Here is a 16,618-nt window from a genome sequence, read left to right on the forward strand (position 1 = left end):
CCTGCTGCGTGACGGGAAGAGCCTGAGCTGAAGCGCGTGGGAGGGCAGTTTGCACGGGCCCCACTGCCACGTTCACCGTAGGTTCCCGTCTGGTGACGTGCTGTGATGCCAGCGACGTTCTTCGCAGAGTCGGCCAGGTCGAGGCTGACTTTCAAACCAAGGCTTCATACTTGTGTCCGTTTACTAGAATTGTTTTTTCTCTTTTGAGTAACGTCACTCTACTTACATTTTGTTTTGTTTGTTTTCTCTCCTTGTCTGAAGCCCACGGCTCTTTATACCACCTTTGATGAAGTAAGTAACTTACGGAGTTTCTAGAAACAAAATGTTTTTTACTACATAGGAAATATCAATAGTCATATATGCAAAAAAAACCCACTTTATTATGGAATTAAGTGTAGTTTTCAGGCTAATTTTGAGATCCAGTATGATTAACCTAGTTTCTGAAGGTGTGGAAAGAGCAACCTTGGAAAATGCCTGGAGATACTAATATATACGCCGTGATTATGTGAAGGCTACATTTTAGAAATTAGATTAATGCTTGTTTTGCCCACGAGATGAGCAGGGACTGCGGTTGTAGGTGTGAGCCGATGCACCTAATCTGTGGATTGGGTGTGTGATTCTGAAGCTGGAAATCTCGAACACTAAAAATTGCCATTGAAAATGTCTTTTTTCACTGAAGAGTGGAGAGGCTAGTGTGTGTGTAATCCTGGATAATAATTCTGCAGCCCGAAGAGCTAGCCTCCCCGAGGAGCCAAAGGGAGCCTCTCTCTGGAGAGGGTTAGGTGTTTAGGCTCCTCTGCCGTTAAGATAACTCTTAGATCCCTTAGGAATGGGTTGGGGGTTGCGGGATGAAGCAGTGTGCGTGTTCACCTGTAGAGTTCATCCCATTAGGTAAATAATTTGCTATAATTTAACACATGACGTGTTTGATACTGTGAGGATTGAACACAATAGTGTAGTTACATCTGTACAGAATTAGGGTCTGTAGGGTTGGATTGGGTGGTTGGGTTCCAAACTGGTATGTTAGGAAGTGACATGTAAAGTAATTCTGATGTGTGCTTCTACACACACACACTCACATGTGTGAACACACAGAAACACATAAGTACACACGAATACATACACACATGAACACACATGCACACCTACACGTGTGTGTGTACGTGTGCATCTGTGTTAAACATACACGTATAATACAGAAACACATGCACAGATACAGTCAAATCCACAGAAGTAGGTGTGGGCACACACAGCATATGTGCACACACACACACTGATACACACCCCAGCCCCGTACATGTGGATACAGCTCTCAGTAGACGTCCGTGCACGTCTGTGCAGATAACTCATGCATACACGCATCTACCCGTCATCACACACACACATGTAAGTGAACACAAACACTTTATACACACACATGAGATACGTGTGTTCACGTGTATTCCTGCGGTCATCATACCGGCTAAGAGAACAGGTAGCTGCTGTGACTCTAAGACAACCCTTATCTCCTTTGCTTCGGGCTTCGGCGGTGTGTTGTAAGCACAGAGGCTGCATCTTCTGACCCTGAAGATTCTGTGGGTGTACGGGTGTGATGCTGATTAACTAATGTATTTATTTTTGGTGTTTCAGATATTGGCAAAACACTTGAACGACGGTAAAATCAATCAGCTTCCTCTTTTCCTTGGAGAGCCTGCGATGGTAAAATACTAGGCCTTTTCCCGTCTTTTCCCATCTGATACTCTTCAGCTTACGGATGTGATTAGCACGTCTCCAAAATGAAGCCCACCGTGGCCTGGGATGTGCTCACGGAGAGCGCTTTTGAACCACCCCACACTGTCTCCAGCCGCGCGAGATATCCGAGAGAGGGCACTTAGAGAGAGGCTGCTGGATGGGGACGAGCAGGGGCTGTGTTCAGGCAGGAGTTCGGGGGTGGTTCCCACCCCGAGCAGCGGCCGCAGGTAGAGATGCAGTTCCCGGGGGGAGGGGGTGTCCCGCCCTAAGCTGTGGCGGCAGGTAGAGAGACCGTTCCCGGGGGAGCCCAGTGCACTATGTCAGCTTTATGACTGTGATTAACTGTGCAGCTCAGTTCCTGCGTCTCTGTAAGTGACGCTGCTGTCCCTAGAGATGTCAGGCGTGGCCCATTCTTTCTTCCCTCGGTTAGCAAACTAACAAAATATTTTCTCTGTTTGCATTCTGAAAGGAGTTTCTTTGGGATTTCTTAAACCATCAGGAGGGCCCTCGTATAAGAGACCGTTTAAGCCACGGGGAAATCAACTTACCTGAATTTCCAAAGGAAGCAGCAGATCAGTTGCTTGCGTTTTCTGGGGTCCTTTTGCTCAGATTCGTTGATGAAGATCTGTCAGCAGCCTTCAAGGTAGCGTACGGGGGAGAGAACCATTAGACGAGCTGTTACCTAGCTGGGACAGGTTAGAGTGTATTTCCAGATGTAATTAGCCCTTAATCAGCTTTTCTTTAAATTTGAGCCGTAGCGTGCCTCCCTCAGAAGCACAGTGGCAACTTGATGACAGGCGAGCGTTTGCTGTGCGCGTAAGCCGTGTGATCAAGAACCAGTGTGTGAGACGGGGTTAATTCAGTAGGTCAGGAAGTTTTACAAATCACGGTTAAATTGGTTGGATGGAATATTTGCATTGATCAGTAAACGGATTCTTTTATTATCTTACAACAAATAATTTGGGGTAGTTGTTGGTATTTTAATCTTGTTTTCAAATGACGCACGTCTCATTTACTGTAAAGATTGTTGAGAGGTTCAGACAAAGCAGAAGACGTGATAGGAAAAGTGACGGCACTCGGGGGCGCCTTCCGGCAGGGTGAGCACTGCTCACGGAGGGGCGTTGCCCCGTCCTTCCACGAGCACGCGGTACAGCCAGAGGGAGAGCGCGGTCCGTGGCCGTGCGCTCCGCGGTTTCTGCCCGCTGCCGGCGTCGTTAGCAGTGCACCCTCGCGACATGAGCTGGTCCCCGTGGACGGGGTGGGTTCTGGCGGGTGGGGCGCTGCTGGTGACAGGGTCTCGAGGTGGCACCTTGCTCACTTGGGCACGTGTGAGGGAATTTGCACAAGTGCGGTTCTGAAGCAAAACTTGCTTTTACTGTTCGTTGGAAGCGCGTGATTCTTTTGTGAACAGTTAATGTCTTTTGCTCCATTATATGCGTTTCTGTGTTTTGTTAGCTGCACTTGCCGCTCCAGTGTGCGTGTTGCTTCTTCCTTGTCTTAAAGCTTTGAGGTCTTTTCATTTTGGCTTAGGCATTTGGAATCATTCTTAAAAGACCCTTTCGTTTCCAAAATTATCAACATAAATGTGCATTTCCCCGGGATCCTTTAAAAGGCGTTTTTCCATTTACATCTTTTGATCCAGCCGGAATTGATTTCGTCTGGGAGTGAGTTAGAGAATCTGGTTTACTTATTTTTATCTTTTTGTCGGTTTGTTGTTTTTTGTTTTTTTGACAAAAGGCTTGCAGGTTGGCCCCAGAGCGTTTGGCAGACGGACGTCTTTGTAGTGTGTGCGGTGGGCTTGGTCTCCTTGTGTATCCGTCCTCACCTTTGTCAGAGTGCGGTGTCTGAAGGTTACTTTCCCATCCCTCTTGTTCAGAGTTTCCCTGCAGCCGCCCCAGTAGGACTGTAGGCAAACTTGCATAGTCCCGGTGTCCACAAAGCCCAAGACTAACCAAGCAACAAACAGGAATGGGCTCTTGATGGGTTCATTTTGGGGAACTGATGGTTTTTACGATAGCGAACATCATTCCCAAAGGTGGTATCTCCGTGTCCTCAGAATCCTCCTCTCTTTGCTTGTCCACATCGTGTGTGCCTCCCTCCACCGTAGACTCTGTCCCCAGCACTCCCGTGCGGTGTCCTGGGCCGAGCTGCCCCAGCCTCACCTGCCCTCCCTTCGATGGCCCTTTGTTCGCGCGTCAGCATAGCAGCCAGCGGGGTCCCCCGCAGGTCCTCCCCGCCCTGGTCGCACATCTCTGCCAGGCCACGGGGCCTCTCGTGAGGATTGTGAGTGGTGGCCGCCCCGTGTGGAGGTCGGCCTGCCTGCCTTGCTTGGGTCTTTGAGCGAACGAAAGCTTTGCGCCTGGATATTTAGTGACTCGCTTCGTGCTGTGGCGGATTCTGGGGCGTTACTGCCTCGGCAGGAAAGTGACCGGTCGAGGACTCCGGCAGGAAAGTGACCGGTCGAGGACTGTGTTTAAGGTGAGCGAGCTGTGGGCTCACTGACTTTTCTGTTTCGGGTACTTCGTGATTCAGCCAGCCTGGCTTTTCCGGCCACACTGTCACATGAGCTGCGAATCGGGTTATTTTGACTCGTTTCCAGCGTTTGCATGTTTAGCAGTATGACTCTTTTAGTGGTACTGATTTGTAATTTTTAAATTCCCATTCTCTTTTTTTTGGAGACGTTTGTATATTTTTAGTTGGTTGTTTGGAGTCTGTGTTCTTCTTACGTGTTTCCAGTGTCACTGATTGCGGACAAAGAGGAGATGTGGCCTTTGTTTGTCGTTGTTCATCAGCTTCATTTGAAAAACTTCTGTCGTGAGCATGGGACCACCGCGCCAGCCCTGCTGCAGTGGGAGGCCTGCTCCGTCAGAGCTGAAGGAGCCTGGGCGGGGGCTCTCGTGTGACTCGCACTCCGCGGGAGGAAACCGGGCGCCTGGCCGCAGTCGCAGTAACCCTTGTCTGTGTTTTCTGAACCAGGAAGAAGCCGCGATCGGATCACTGGCCGCTCTCGCAGACGGTTACCGCGCTCACTTCCACCCAGTTTCTCAGCTGAAAAAACAGGTGAGCCGCACGTGGGCCATCGGGACGGCTGCGCACGCTCCTGCGGCAGAGATGCCCACGGGGCCAGGCAGCCTGCCAAGCCAGACCTCAGGGTCGCGACCAGAGGCTGCCGCCCAGGAGTGTGGCCTTGGCCCCGCAGCTCGGTCCCTCTGAGCCTCAGGCCCACACCCGGCAGAGGCAGTAATGGCAGTCTCGTGTCGGGCGATGGAGTACTTGAGACCTGGTGTGCGCGGCAGGTTCTCGCCTTAACTGGGGACTGCTACCCCATGTACCCGTGGCGAAGAACGGCAGTGTTCCTTTCACCACGTGGGACCAGAGCATGTGCCCTTGTAAATTAGATGGTGCAAGCCATAGACTTTTGAGCATTTCTGCCAGGAAGTTCCAGTGTGGAAATGAGCTTGGTGCTTTATTCTCCTCGTAGCGGGATATGAATGAGCAAGGGGCAAGGATGGGCTCGTCTCCAAGAGCAGCGTAGTCGTGGTAGCTGCCGCCGCAGACACCCATCCGTGGGCCTGCCTCTAGACGAAGCTGTGGAACCCAACAGAAGGGTTTAGGGAGTGATTTGCAGCGGCAGCTGGAGGGACTGCCCGAGACGCTGGAGTCTCATCGATGATGTCGTAAGAAAAGTAGCGTCAGTTAGCAGGGGCTGTCAGCAGTGACGTGCTGAGAGATCTAGAGGTGTTTTACTCTCCTGGTGCTACGTGAGGGACAAATTCACCATGGGTGCTGGTGTCCTGTGCGTGGGTTCGGGTTTAGCAGCGAGGCTTCAGGCTGCAGGGGAAGACACCAGAGATCCACAGCATCCCGACCTGCAGAGTCAGGAGGGAGGAAGGGAAGGGACTTACAAAGAAGGGGGAACATCCCAGAAGAATGAGAAGCTTCAGGAAGGCAGGCTTTGCCCGTAGACCTCCGCGGCCAACTCGGAAACCTCACGAGCCCCCCTGCTCCTTGACTGCCGTTTCCACGGCCCTGGTTGAGGCCCCCTCCATGCCCCATAGGGGGTGTTCCCGACCGTCCCCCTCCCCTGCAGCCTCCCCTCCATCCCATGATGTCTGCACTTTCTGTTAGCAGTACTGCGTCCATCTTTCCGAGGTCCTTTTTCTGCTGCTCCTGCTGCTGCTGCTGCTGCTGGTCCCCACAGGCATAGGTGTCGGCGGTCAGTTTGCTCACACTTTCATGAGTCAGGAATTTGGCACGGGCTCCGCGGGTTTGCTGCTCCATCCGAGAAGACGAGACGTTGGTGCAGGGCTTCCTGGGGAACCAGGGAGAGGTGCTGCCCTTTCTGACCTGACTTCCAGAGTCACACATCCTCACTTCCACCGTGTTGTCTGGGCGACGGCCGCTCACCAAAGCGTGTCCCAGGTCGGGAGGGCACGCAGGCCTCAGCTCTCCACAACGGGGGTGTCGAGAGTTGGCCGATACGGTTTATAAGAGTTGGCCGATACGGTTTATAACTCCTCTGCATGTTAACTACCTCCCAGGCTCCCGTTAGCTTCACTGCTCTCCGCTTATCTGGTTATACTGAGTAACTGAGACCCACCACCTCAGTTGAAGATGTAAGATCTGTAACAATTTTACCAATATAGATCTCCTAGAAAGCAATTGTTATGTTCATAATAGTTTACAAATGTATTTTTCAGGCGGTTACTGTAAAATCTTTAAAAGCAGTAGGACATTTTCCTCTCAGGTGCTGAGCTGTGAGAAGAGCATCAGGGTTTGGCCCCTCCTGCCTTTGCCAGAAGAGGCCGCCCGGTGAGTTCTGTCCTGGGGTCATGCAGATCTCACAGTCCCCAGTGGGCACCAGCCTCGGCCTGGGGTCTCGGCCATGCTTTGGGAAGACCAAGTACGGGGGGCTTGCTAGGCCTCATGGGCGGGGCAGGGGGGGCAGTGTCCCTGCTGAGGGCCCCGCTGGGTGGTGGGCCATTTGGGGAGAGCAGACACACAGGAACAGGGGGCGGGCTCTGTCGGGGGGAGGAAGGTGTCCACTCGGAGCATTTAGTGGGTGATCAGACGCAGTATCTGAAGGTCGGGAGAGAAGTGGGGATAGAGATTTGGAACCGGGTGTGGCAGGTCCGTCGTAGCAGCAACTTGGATAGCTTGCTGCTTCTCTTTCGTCAACAACGTATCGAATTGTTTACATTTACCGTCGTCTCTGACAGTGGCCTCTTCATTTTGTTTTGGGGAGAACTAGTAGCAGATTAAGTGAACCGTTAAGGAGTGAGCACGGGCACTGACTGGGCGTCCCCATCATCGTCCTGTCTCTGCCTCTTCTGTTTTTCAGATCAGTGGCTACTTCCGAAACACATGCCTGCGAGGCTTTCGTCACAGAAATCCTGCGAGAGCTGCTCCGCCATCTGCCCGAGCGCGACGGCCTTGTCAGCGGCTGGGATGGTCTCCCCGCTGGGAGGTGAGTCTCCGCGGATTGCCCAGAGTAGCCAGAGTGCTGACCGGCCACCTTGGGGTCCACGCTCCGCTGTGTGCGGTGTCGTGATGTTTGCGAGCTGGCGGCAGCGTTTGACCCTGCTGTGGTCGCGCCGCCGGAGACCGGGGAGCCCAGCCTCCATGCGCAGGAGGTCAGAGCCCGATGATGCTCTCCTACACGCTCTGCCCCCCGCAGCAAAGCGCACGTGCGTGTACGTGTGCGTCCGTGTGCGTGTGTGTGACGTCCGCAGGCCTGAGCACCGTGTGGAGCTGGCTGCTGCTCCCCAGAAGCTGACCGTCGGGGGGCTCGGGAGCTGAACCCCCTCTGAGAACACACTCTAATCCCCAGGTGGCCTGAGGCGATCCAGGAACTCTGCGGCACCCCCATCTGGACTCTCTTCTGTCCCAGAACCGTCCTGGAAGTGGTCACTGTGCTCCGAAGCATCGGGGCCTGCTGCGCCTGCGTGTCCCGCCAGGTCGCCGCCTCGGTAGAGCTGAGACACCGGCAGTGGGTGGAAAGGAGGCTGCGCTCTCGGCAGAGGCAGACCTACCTGCACATGGTGAGCAGGTGTGTGGCTTGCTGCGCTGGTTGGAGATGCCCGCTGGGCTGGGCTCTGTCGGGACGAGGCTCTGACTCGTATTTGTGGAGGACGCTACAGCAGATGGTGTTTCAAACCCTGTCGTGATTGTGGCGTTAGAGGGTGTGGGTGCTGCTGGCCCGAGTGAGCCCCTGGGTCTGACGTGCCAACAGCAGGTTACCTTGGGTGTGACTCTTCGGTCTCCTTACCTGGTGTGTATGTCAGGGTGTTCTCCATCCTTAAGAAGTTACCATTTTGGACAAATTCCTGGAGCTCTGGGTTAAGTGGCATCTCTGTCTATGAAGCTTTTAATGGGTTTCGCTTGGCCGCTTCTGAAAGCACGCTCTTACCAGCAGGTTCGACGATGATGCCCGTTAGGTTACATCCTTCCCGAGATGGTGTATTTCAAAACAGAATCTCCACGGGCTTCATGAGCGAGATAGTATCTTACTTTGATTGGAATGTCTGTGTCCTGGAGACACTGACCACATTTCCACGTTTGAACCATTTGTGTGTTTCTTCCTCTGAGAGCCCTTGACCAAGTACGAGACTGTAGGGGAGACGCAGGCAGAGACCCAGACCCAGAGGGAGTGCTGGACGCGGGGCCGGCGGCCTCCTGCCCCCGAGCAGCAGCTGCTGGGAGGCTGGGCGGCAGCTGGTGGGCGCTCCTGGGGGTGGGGGGCCCCTGGGGGAAATCACCCAGCAGCGGCCTTCTCTTGAGAAGACTACGTTCAAGTTCCCTTGAGAAACCGTTTTCGCTGGTGAAAGTGCAGAATACTCAGGTTTGTCAAATTCCAACTTTCTTCCTCTTTTTTAGTGTTAAGCTTCTGTCCCCTGTGCTTCAGTTGATTTTATTGCTGATTGCCCTGGAGCTGGTCAACATTCACATGGTTGGTGGGAAAAGTCCCTGTGAATATCAACAGTATCTAAAGTAAGTGTGTCGTACGCATAAGAAACGAAGCCGTTTTAGTAAATGTAAGGGATTTTCACTTATGTTGGTTGTTTTATTTTTTTAAACCCACGTCATGGTTGGCTCTTTACTGCTTTTCTCTGTGGATTTGGTGCAACCTTGTGAGCCTTTAAAACAAGCACCGTGTGGGCTCGTTGCAGAGCAGCACGTGGGACGCTTGCCGAGGCTCCGAATTCCTCACTCTCAGTCACACCACCGCCCGGGCCGGCTCTGCTGCTGCGACCTTTAGACACAGGTCGTCCTCGTGTCTAAAGTGAGTGTGAAAGGACTGGTGTGTTCTTAAAGAGATGTGGACCCAGGTGGGAACCAGGCGTCCGCCATGCAGAGTGTTACGGATCGGTGACCCCGGATGACCCCCGCCCCCCCCTTGGCCCTGTTGAGAGTGCGGGAGGGGGGTCTGAGGTGGGCCGTCCGGGCACACGCGGTGGGAGCAGCGCCCCGGCCACTGGCACCGCGTGCCCGAAGCTCCGCCCGTGACGCAGACCTTGCGGGATACAAAGTCCTCCGCAGCTGAGGACCACTCTCTAGAGGAGGGATCTGTGGACTTCCTTTATGTTGCTCCTTTAACGTCGAGCTTGAAAACATTCAGAAGTAGAGGTTGGGGAACGTTCTAGCCTACTTGGCAGATGGGGGAGAACATGGAAAATAGGAGCAGGCCATGGTGCCCGCCTGTCGGAAAAAAGCCCAGGAACCGTGTGACACACCCCTCAGGAACGCTGTGTCCGAGTGAAAGGTGTCTCCCGCGAGGCAGGGCACCGGCATTGTGAGGGCAGGCGTGGGAGTGCTGGGGCCAGAGCGCGGCACCCCCGTGGGGGCGCGGGGCCTGCCCGCTCCCGTGTGTGCGTCGTGTGCTCACGTGGCATTTAACCCAGGCGGTCTCTGACGCCTTTTCTGGAGCTCGGTTCTGTCACGTGCGGCCGTCGCACCTGGTGTGAGAGTTGGACGAGGGGTCGGGCGCGGGGCTCGTCAGGGGTCCGGCTGCGTCTCCAGGGCTGCTGCGAGTCAGCGTCTCTTCCTCCAGCTTCTGTTCTCACGTCCGTTTCACATGTGGTTCTTTGTCTTGAATTTACAGGCAAAAATTAAGTAGAGTACTTCAGTTTTAATTCCAGAAAGAAATGAAAAGTGCATTTAAGTCATTGTTGCATTTTTTGACAAAATAAAGAAATCCATTTTTTTCCATTGAAACAGGTTCTTGAAGTCCGTCTTGCAGTACACGGAGAAGCTGGTGGTTTACACCAGCCAGCAGAGGAACAAGTGGAGCGAAACTATCAGTCTTACTCGGGCCGCTCTACTGAAGATGTGGAATTTTACTGAGAAGAAGCAAATGTTGATACACTTAGCCGAGAAATCTGCAAGTAAAGGAGTCCCGTGAAAACACTTAGAAGTCAAGGTGCTTTTGGCTGCGTCTGAGAACCGAGCCTGAGGTGGCTTTACCAGCGCGGAGATGGAAAAGCCGTAGGTAGGGTGGGTGGCAGGCTCTGTTTGATCAGGGATAAGTTTCATTTTTCTGCAGCTTCTGAATGGCTGTTCCTGCCTTTGTGTGAAACCTAGGCTGTAACCATTTTGGTCCCCACACCACGACGCAGTGTCCAGGAGGAGCTTTTTACCCACGTGTCACCCAGAAAACTCTTGAAAACGGTCCGTGTGGCCAGGACCCTGTCCCCTGTGCTCACTGGCCGGGCTGGGTCGGCTCCACTCCTGAGACCCCACTGGGGCACAGAGGAGGAGTGTGGGCCAGTCCAGCCTCATCCTTGGAGCTGAGAGAGAGAGGTGGGGTGATCCAGATCCTAGGGAACAGAGCTGGGGAAGGAGGCGGGGTGGGTGCACATGGCCACCAGGCTGCAGGTTTGCCTGCCCCTGTGTGGCCGAGAGAGCGGGAGCCCTGGCACGTGTCTGGGTAGGGAGCGGGGAGAGCTGGAGAGAGGGGAGTGGGTGCAGTTAGCCCAGTCCTGCTTGGAGAGCTGAAGGCTGTGGTTCTCAAGGGCTCTGGACACTGCAGTTGTCCGGAGCATCTGTCTCTGGTGACAGAAGCAAAGCCAATAGCTCTCGGACCCGCTGTGAGGCTGTCCCTGACCGCGGGTCTGCATATGCCCTCGGCTTTACACCGCGAATCGTGGCCTCTTCTCCAAGGTCCAGACCTCTCAGGCAGGTTCTAGCCCAAGGAACAGTGTCTACCCTGTGTGTTTCTGGATTCTCTGGTGTCGGAGAGCAGTGCTGAAGAGACCTCAAAGGGAAGGGGTGGTGCTGGGGGACAGCATACATTGTGGAGCATTCCATCCATCCCTTTGCCAATTCAGCACCCACCACCCCCTTTTAAACTAAACTCCAGGTAAGGACAGAGAGAACCAAGCTTTTGCCCCTGCCTTCTGCTGCAGGTGTAGACCCCACATCCCACGGGGTGCAAGTGTCCGCCTGGGATGCAGCCTTCTCTGCTGCAGGTGTAGATCCCAGATCTACAAGCTTCTGCTCTTGGGGCATGTTCTTTTGCAAGGGTCACGCTGTTCCTTAGACAGACTCTAGTTTAAAGGAAAATTTATGGGATTAGCCTAAACTCTAAACTCTCCTGCCGTTGGAGCTGCGATGGGAAGTGATGGTGCGGAGGCGCCACCCAGCATGTTAGGAGCGGCCGGAGCGCCAGTGTGTCTCGCGTCCGCATCTGGTGCGCTGCCGATGTTGCTATTAGAAATCCCGTTTCTGCAGCTCACCCCGTGCTCCTCTGCCCTCAGCTGCTGGCTTCTGGTGGTGGTGTCCTCACCTGCTGGGTTGGCGCAGACTCCGTTCCTGAGAGGTGCCCTCCAAGAAGCCTTCCTGTGAGGGCAACTCGTCTTCCATTGGCTCTGATAGTGCGAAATGGGAATTCTGAGAGGCTTCCCAGAGGATCTTCTGAATTCCAGACACACTCCTGCCTGCCCCCGTCTGGCAGCCGGCTTGTCCCCAAGGGAGTGGGGAGCAGTGACCCAAGCTTGTCAGAGTTGGCCGGCTTTGCTTTTGGTTCATTGGCATGAGGCGTCCCATGCAGCCAGATGGCCTCTCAGCCTGCAGGCCACCGGGACACCTGTGTCCGTCTGTGGAGCAGACCTTCCTCAGGAACAGATATGCCCAGATACTCACACCAGCAGGGCCCCAGATTCTGAGACGCGCTAGTGGCTGGCGTAGTGGGAGGGACCGTCCCCGCGTTGCGTGCTTCCTGCAGCTGTGTGTTGTGGGGAAGACCGTGGTGGGAGGCATCGCCGGCAATTCAGGGCACAGGGCTCCGCCGCAAGCCGGCATCTCCATCGGAGCCCCTGCCATGCTGTCCGGCTGCTGCTCGGGGGTGCAGAGCCTGTGCTGAGGTGGGGAGCCCACGGACCTCATGCCAGGCTTCCGTGGGAGAGGGACCTCTCGGAAGCAGCGCTGTCAGAACTACAGCAGGGAGTCAGGCTTTCTGCGAGCCACTGCCAGGCAGGGAAAGGTCACGGACGTCCACAGATGGGTCATGGTGTCCCTGAACGCCCGGGGAGAGCTCCCACACGGGAGAGGACACCTGTGGGTTGCTCCGTTCAGGAGCTCTAGCTGCTTCCTGTCCCTCGGCCCTTGTCCACAACGAGATCCCACCTGCCACTGAATCCGCTCCTGTTCCTTGCGAGATCCTGTCCGTCACCGCCTGCTTTCCTGGAGGACCATCCCCAGGGCCGTTGCGTGCGCCAGGTCACGCGGACACTGACACGCAGTGCTTGACCTGTGGTCCCCTCCCGTGCTGCTCTCTGGATCAGCCCTGAGGCTCTTGTGCTACGGCCTTCACCTTCCGGTGCTACCAGCGTCGTTCTTCAGAAATGAGACAGGCCTTTTTCCAGTGGGGCTCCTGGCTGGCTTTGGTGGTTAAGTGTCGATGCCGGGTTTCGGCTCAGGGTGTGACGTCAGGATTGTGAGATCGAGCCCCGTGTCGGCCTCTGTGCTCCGTGTGGCGCCTGCTTGAGATTCTCTCTCCCTCGTCTCTAAAATAACATCTTGGAGAGCGAACCCCCTTTTTCACTGGCAGCAACTCAGAGGAAACTCCAGAGGGCCGTGGGCACCTGACTCCGGGCCTCGTTGCTGTAGCAGCAGACCTGCCGTGGGGTTTGAGCCCTGCTGTGCCTTCAGGACACTCTCGAGCCCAGGCTCGTGTGTACATCACTTCGGTTTAATGACCGCGTGCTCACGCGACTGTCCAGCCCAAGGCCACGAGGGGTCAGACGGCGCATGACAAGCTCCAATCATGGAACAGGTGTCCCTGGTGATATGCGGCGTCTGAGTCTGTCCCAGCGTCTAGAAGGCAGCCCAGAGCTTGGGGGCGGGGGACAGTCCCGTGCAGGAGAAGCCTCACGGTTCTGTCCCCTGGTGCCGGGGCCCGCCGGAGGCCTGTGTCAGTACTGCGGACCGAGGGCCAGGGCACGGTCTCATCCAGGACCTCACACAGAACCGGTGTCTCGTGGGTCAGTTGGTGCACGTCTGCGCGCGCCCACGTCTGGTACATGTTGCTTCCAGAAGCCGGGGGTCCCACTGGTGTCTTTCCTCGTGGCTGTGGTTGTGAACAGTCCCCGATCGCTGGATCCCTGGACCCTTCAAGACCGATCCTCTCCCTGCCCCCCACCCCCGGCGTCCCTGTATTTTGTCCCGGCGTCCAGGGCACGTTTCCCGTCCACACACGCCATCGGTGGCTGAGCTGTCGGCACGTCCTGCAGGATGGGACTGTCAGGGGCTGCGGGTCCTCCAGTGTACTCGCGCCCCGGCGAGGTGGCCCAGCCCTTCCACATGACCCCGGGGCACACTGCTTGTGGTGGGTCCTGCAGCTGGTGGACGAGAATGTGTGCCGGAGCGGTCCGTGCGGCCGTCTGTGCCCGTGAAGCAACCACATCTGGGGCAGCGTCGGCCACTGGGTTCTGATGTGATTCGATGTGTCACTGCCCGTGGCTGCCCACACGCCCACCTGCCTTTCTCCTCAGTCCATTGGGCACAGGTCCTGCGTCTCACGTCTGGGATTCCCACTAAAACTACTGCTTTTGGGCTTTTACCATCTCGGAGGAAAGAAGTCAGTCTGTAGGTCTCCACTCTGCCCTCCCCACTGTATTAGACCTTGTTTGAGGTTCAGGGGACCCAGCCAGCCCCCTAGGAAAGAGGTTCTGGGTCTGTGAGCTGGCTGGTCCTGGGAATTTGGGGGAGGGATGTGGTTGTGTAGTGACATCTCTGTCGACCAGCCATGGGGACTGTTGGCTTACTCAGCCGTGGGTGACGTCCTCAGTGGCTGCCCACATATTCCCGTCCGCAGGGCTCCCTGATGAGCCGGCTGCTTCCGGTCACTAGGGGCTGGTCCTGCTGCGCACTCCGACCCTGCAGCCTGTCGATGGGCATCCTCCCAGGACCCGACACCAGGTCCCGTCCTTGCCAGTGAGACTGGGTAACTAGTGTAGATGGTGGCAGTTCCCTGTGTCACCCTCGCTGGTAGGGAACGACAGTCACCACAGACCGGCCAGGTTTGCCGGGGTCCCCTTACCGGTGTATTTTCTCTGTGACTGGACGCTGCTTGTAGACATTGGGCACCAAGTAAGCCACTCGTTAAAAACCCAACTAAAGTCGGGGCACCTGGCGGCTCAAGTTGGCTGAGCGTCTGCCTTTAGCTCAGGTCATCATCCCGTGGTCCTGGGATCGAGCCCCACGTCTGGGGCAGCAGATGGGGGGGAGGTGCTCCTTGCTCAGCAGGGAGTCTGCTTCTCCCTCTGCCTGCCGCTCCCCTGCTCGTGTGCGCTCGCTCAAATAAAATTGTAAATAACAATGAAACTCAGATACTCGTACCTTCCAGAGCTTTTGGTTCTCTTCCTCTGAGGTGCCCAGGAAGCCCGGCCGGGGCAGTGCACATGCGCTGTGGCCGTCGGGGGGTCTGGGGTCAGAACGTTTGACCTGAGCCAGTACCGTGTCAACTGCACCGTGCAGCCCCGGAGCAGGGTCGGTCCTCCCCAGGATTCTGCCGTGTGATTCTGAGAAAGTTAGCAGGTGTTTTCTTGGGTGAGACTGTGCTCCTGACTCCGCGCCTGCAGGGCTGACCCCGTTCCCGAGCTGGAAGCAGGAAGAGGCGGGGGTGTTGCGTCTCGGGTTCCTGGCCGCCCTGAGTGCTGCGTCCATGTCTCCCCACAGGAGTGGCTTCGGGCAGTGCAGGGGGACATCCCTTTGGCCAGGGCGGGGGACTCTCTGGGACTCAGGGTTAGGGGTCAGCAGAGCCCACCCCGGACGCCCGTGCTGGCTCCCAGGCCTGCTCTGCTCTGTGTCTTGGCAGAGACGGCAGGTGAGTTTGCCAGACCCCTGCCAGTCCCCTAGTGCTCTGCGCATACCAGAGCTGCCCCTGGATGGCAGGCATCCTTCACGTCCACAGGATGTCTCCCCCAGCCCGCCTCCCCTCCTGGCTGGTGTCTGGACACTGGCCGTGGGCCTGTCCACTCCTCAGGGGCCGGGCTCCGGGCAGACCGCCTGGAAGACACATTCCCAGATGTTACCTGGGAAGCAGCAGGAGGAGGTCAGTTTCTCCGAGCCGACCCGGCAGAATGAGACCTGGGTATCCGGTCCTTTCCCGCGCTGTGGGTTTGGACCTGTGTATGGCCTCTGTCGGGCACCAGAAGCAGAGCCCTCTTTCCCATTCACCGAGTTCGAGTTCACGGCACTAACACCGACCACGCTGATGGGTGAGTTGGCCATTAGAAACACTGTTCACAAAACCGGACAGCTCAGGCTTGCAGGAGCCTCGACCGTGTCCCTGTGCGGAGAGGCTGGAAGCCCTCGTGCCGGGAGCAAGCACACAGTCGCCCAGAAGTGCTTGGGAGCAGCCGGCCACAGACGAGCGGCCGCAGCAGGACCAGCAGAGACCAGCGAGGCGGGTGATTGCTGAAGTGGATCCGTGCGCCCACGCAGCGCATGTCCCGCTAGGGGAGGTCTGCGGTGCTCCACACCCGTGGTATTTGCCATGGTCTGGGAGAAGAGGATTTCAGCAGATCATGCACACTGGATACAAAACCAGAGTCGTTGAGGCACGCCGGGTCAGGGTGGCCTGGAGGTGGCATGCCCCCGAGCCGGCCCTCCCCGTGCTGATCCCTGGGGGGCTGCCGAGCACGAGGCTGACTGTGGGGCCACTTTCTGTGGAAGGCCCAGAGGTGGGCCTGTGAGGTGGCAGAGAAGGAAGCCAATCGCCTCTGATTCTTGGTCCTCACTCCTGGAAAACATCCAGTGTTCATCGCCGGGCTCCTTGCTGGCCGTGTCTCCCGTAGGGCCTTGACCCTGTGCTTCCCTAGTGCTCCTCAAATCCCCGTTTTCTCCCACTTGTCTGGCTTTTCCTGGCTCTCTCCAAAGCTGTCCAAGGGGATTCAGACTCTCTCAATTACACCAAGTACTTAATTTTCCTCGTTCTTATCTCCCATTAAGGAATTCCAGGGAGAAATCTTACTTTCTTTAAACTAGATGTCCGACCAAATTTCTTTCCCAAATAAAAGCGTTCTCTACGCAGGAGATGAGCGACCCAACACTGACGAGTCACAAAAAGGTGCATTGCGGGGCAACTGGGTGGCTCAGTGGGTTAAGCCTCTGCCTTCGGCTCAGGTCATGATCTCAGGGTCCTGGGATCGAGCCCCGCATCGGGCTCTCTGCTCAGCGGGGAGCCTGCTTCTCCCTCCCTCTCTGCCTGCCTCTCTGCCTACTTGTGGTCTCTCTCTGTCAAATAAATCAATAAAATCTTAAAAAAAAAAAAAGGCGCAATAGGATTTCGCTTTAAATTTCAGATTTTCTTCCCCGCGTAGTTTTATGCTGAAGATTCCCAGCTCTCTCAAGCCCTGACCTTGAGACTCCACCTTCTGCCTCCTGG

At 55.9% G+C, this 16,618-nt stretch overlaps 1 protein-coding gene and 1 pseudogene across 11 annotated transcripts in view; both read left to right on the plus strand.

Moving 5' to 3' along the window:
• The window catches only part of ERMARD (ER membrane associated RNA degradation), a 22,143-nt gene extending 12,006 nt beyond the window's left edge, over positions 1-10,137 (plus strand). For 5 of the 11 annotated variants that reach the window (XM_047732490.1, XM_047732492.1, XM_047732486.1 and 2 more), the window contains 9 exons: positions 262-291; positions 1,630-1,698; positions 2,201-2,374; positions 4,708-4,791; positions 6,479-6,543; positions 7,073-7,198; positions 7,562-7,780; positions 8,608-8,721; positions 9,949-10,137. In XM_047732490.1, coding sequence (XP_047588446.1) covers positions 262-291; positions 1,630-1,698; positions 2,201-2,374; positions 4,708-4,791; positions 6,479-6,543; positions 7,073-7,198; positions 7,562-7,780; positions 8,608-8,721; positions 9,949-10,132 — 1,065 coding nt within the window. In that variant the 3' untranslated portion in view covers positions 10,133-10,137. Of the gene's footprint in view, positions 1-261; positions 292-1,629; positions 1,699-2,200; positions 2,375-4,707; positions 4,792-6,478; positions 6,544-7,072; positions 7,199-7,561; positions 7,781-8,146; positions 8,333-8,607; positions 8,722-9,948 lie in introns of those variants that run through there. The other 6 variants (XR_007127971.1, XM_047732488.1, XM_047732491.1 and 3 more) reach the window with 6 other exon arrangements.
• LOC125101918 (uncharacterized) lies at positions 4,210-16,395 on the plus strand (annotated as a pseudogene).
• Positions 16,396-16,618: the final 223 nt, after the last annotated feature.

Source organism: Lutra lutra, chromosome 6 (genome assembly GCF_902655055.1).
Source record: "Lutra lutra chromosome 6, mLutLut1.2, whole genome shotgun sequence".
In the NCBI taxonomy this organism is placed as follows: domain Eukaryota; kingdom Metazoa; phylum Chordata; class Mammalia; order Carnivora; family Mustelidae; genus Lutra; species Lutra lutra.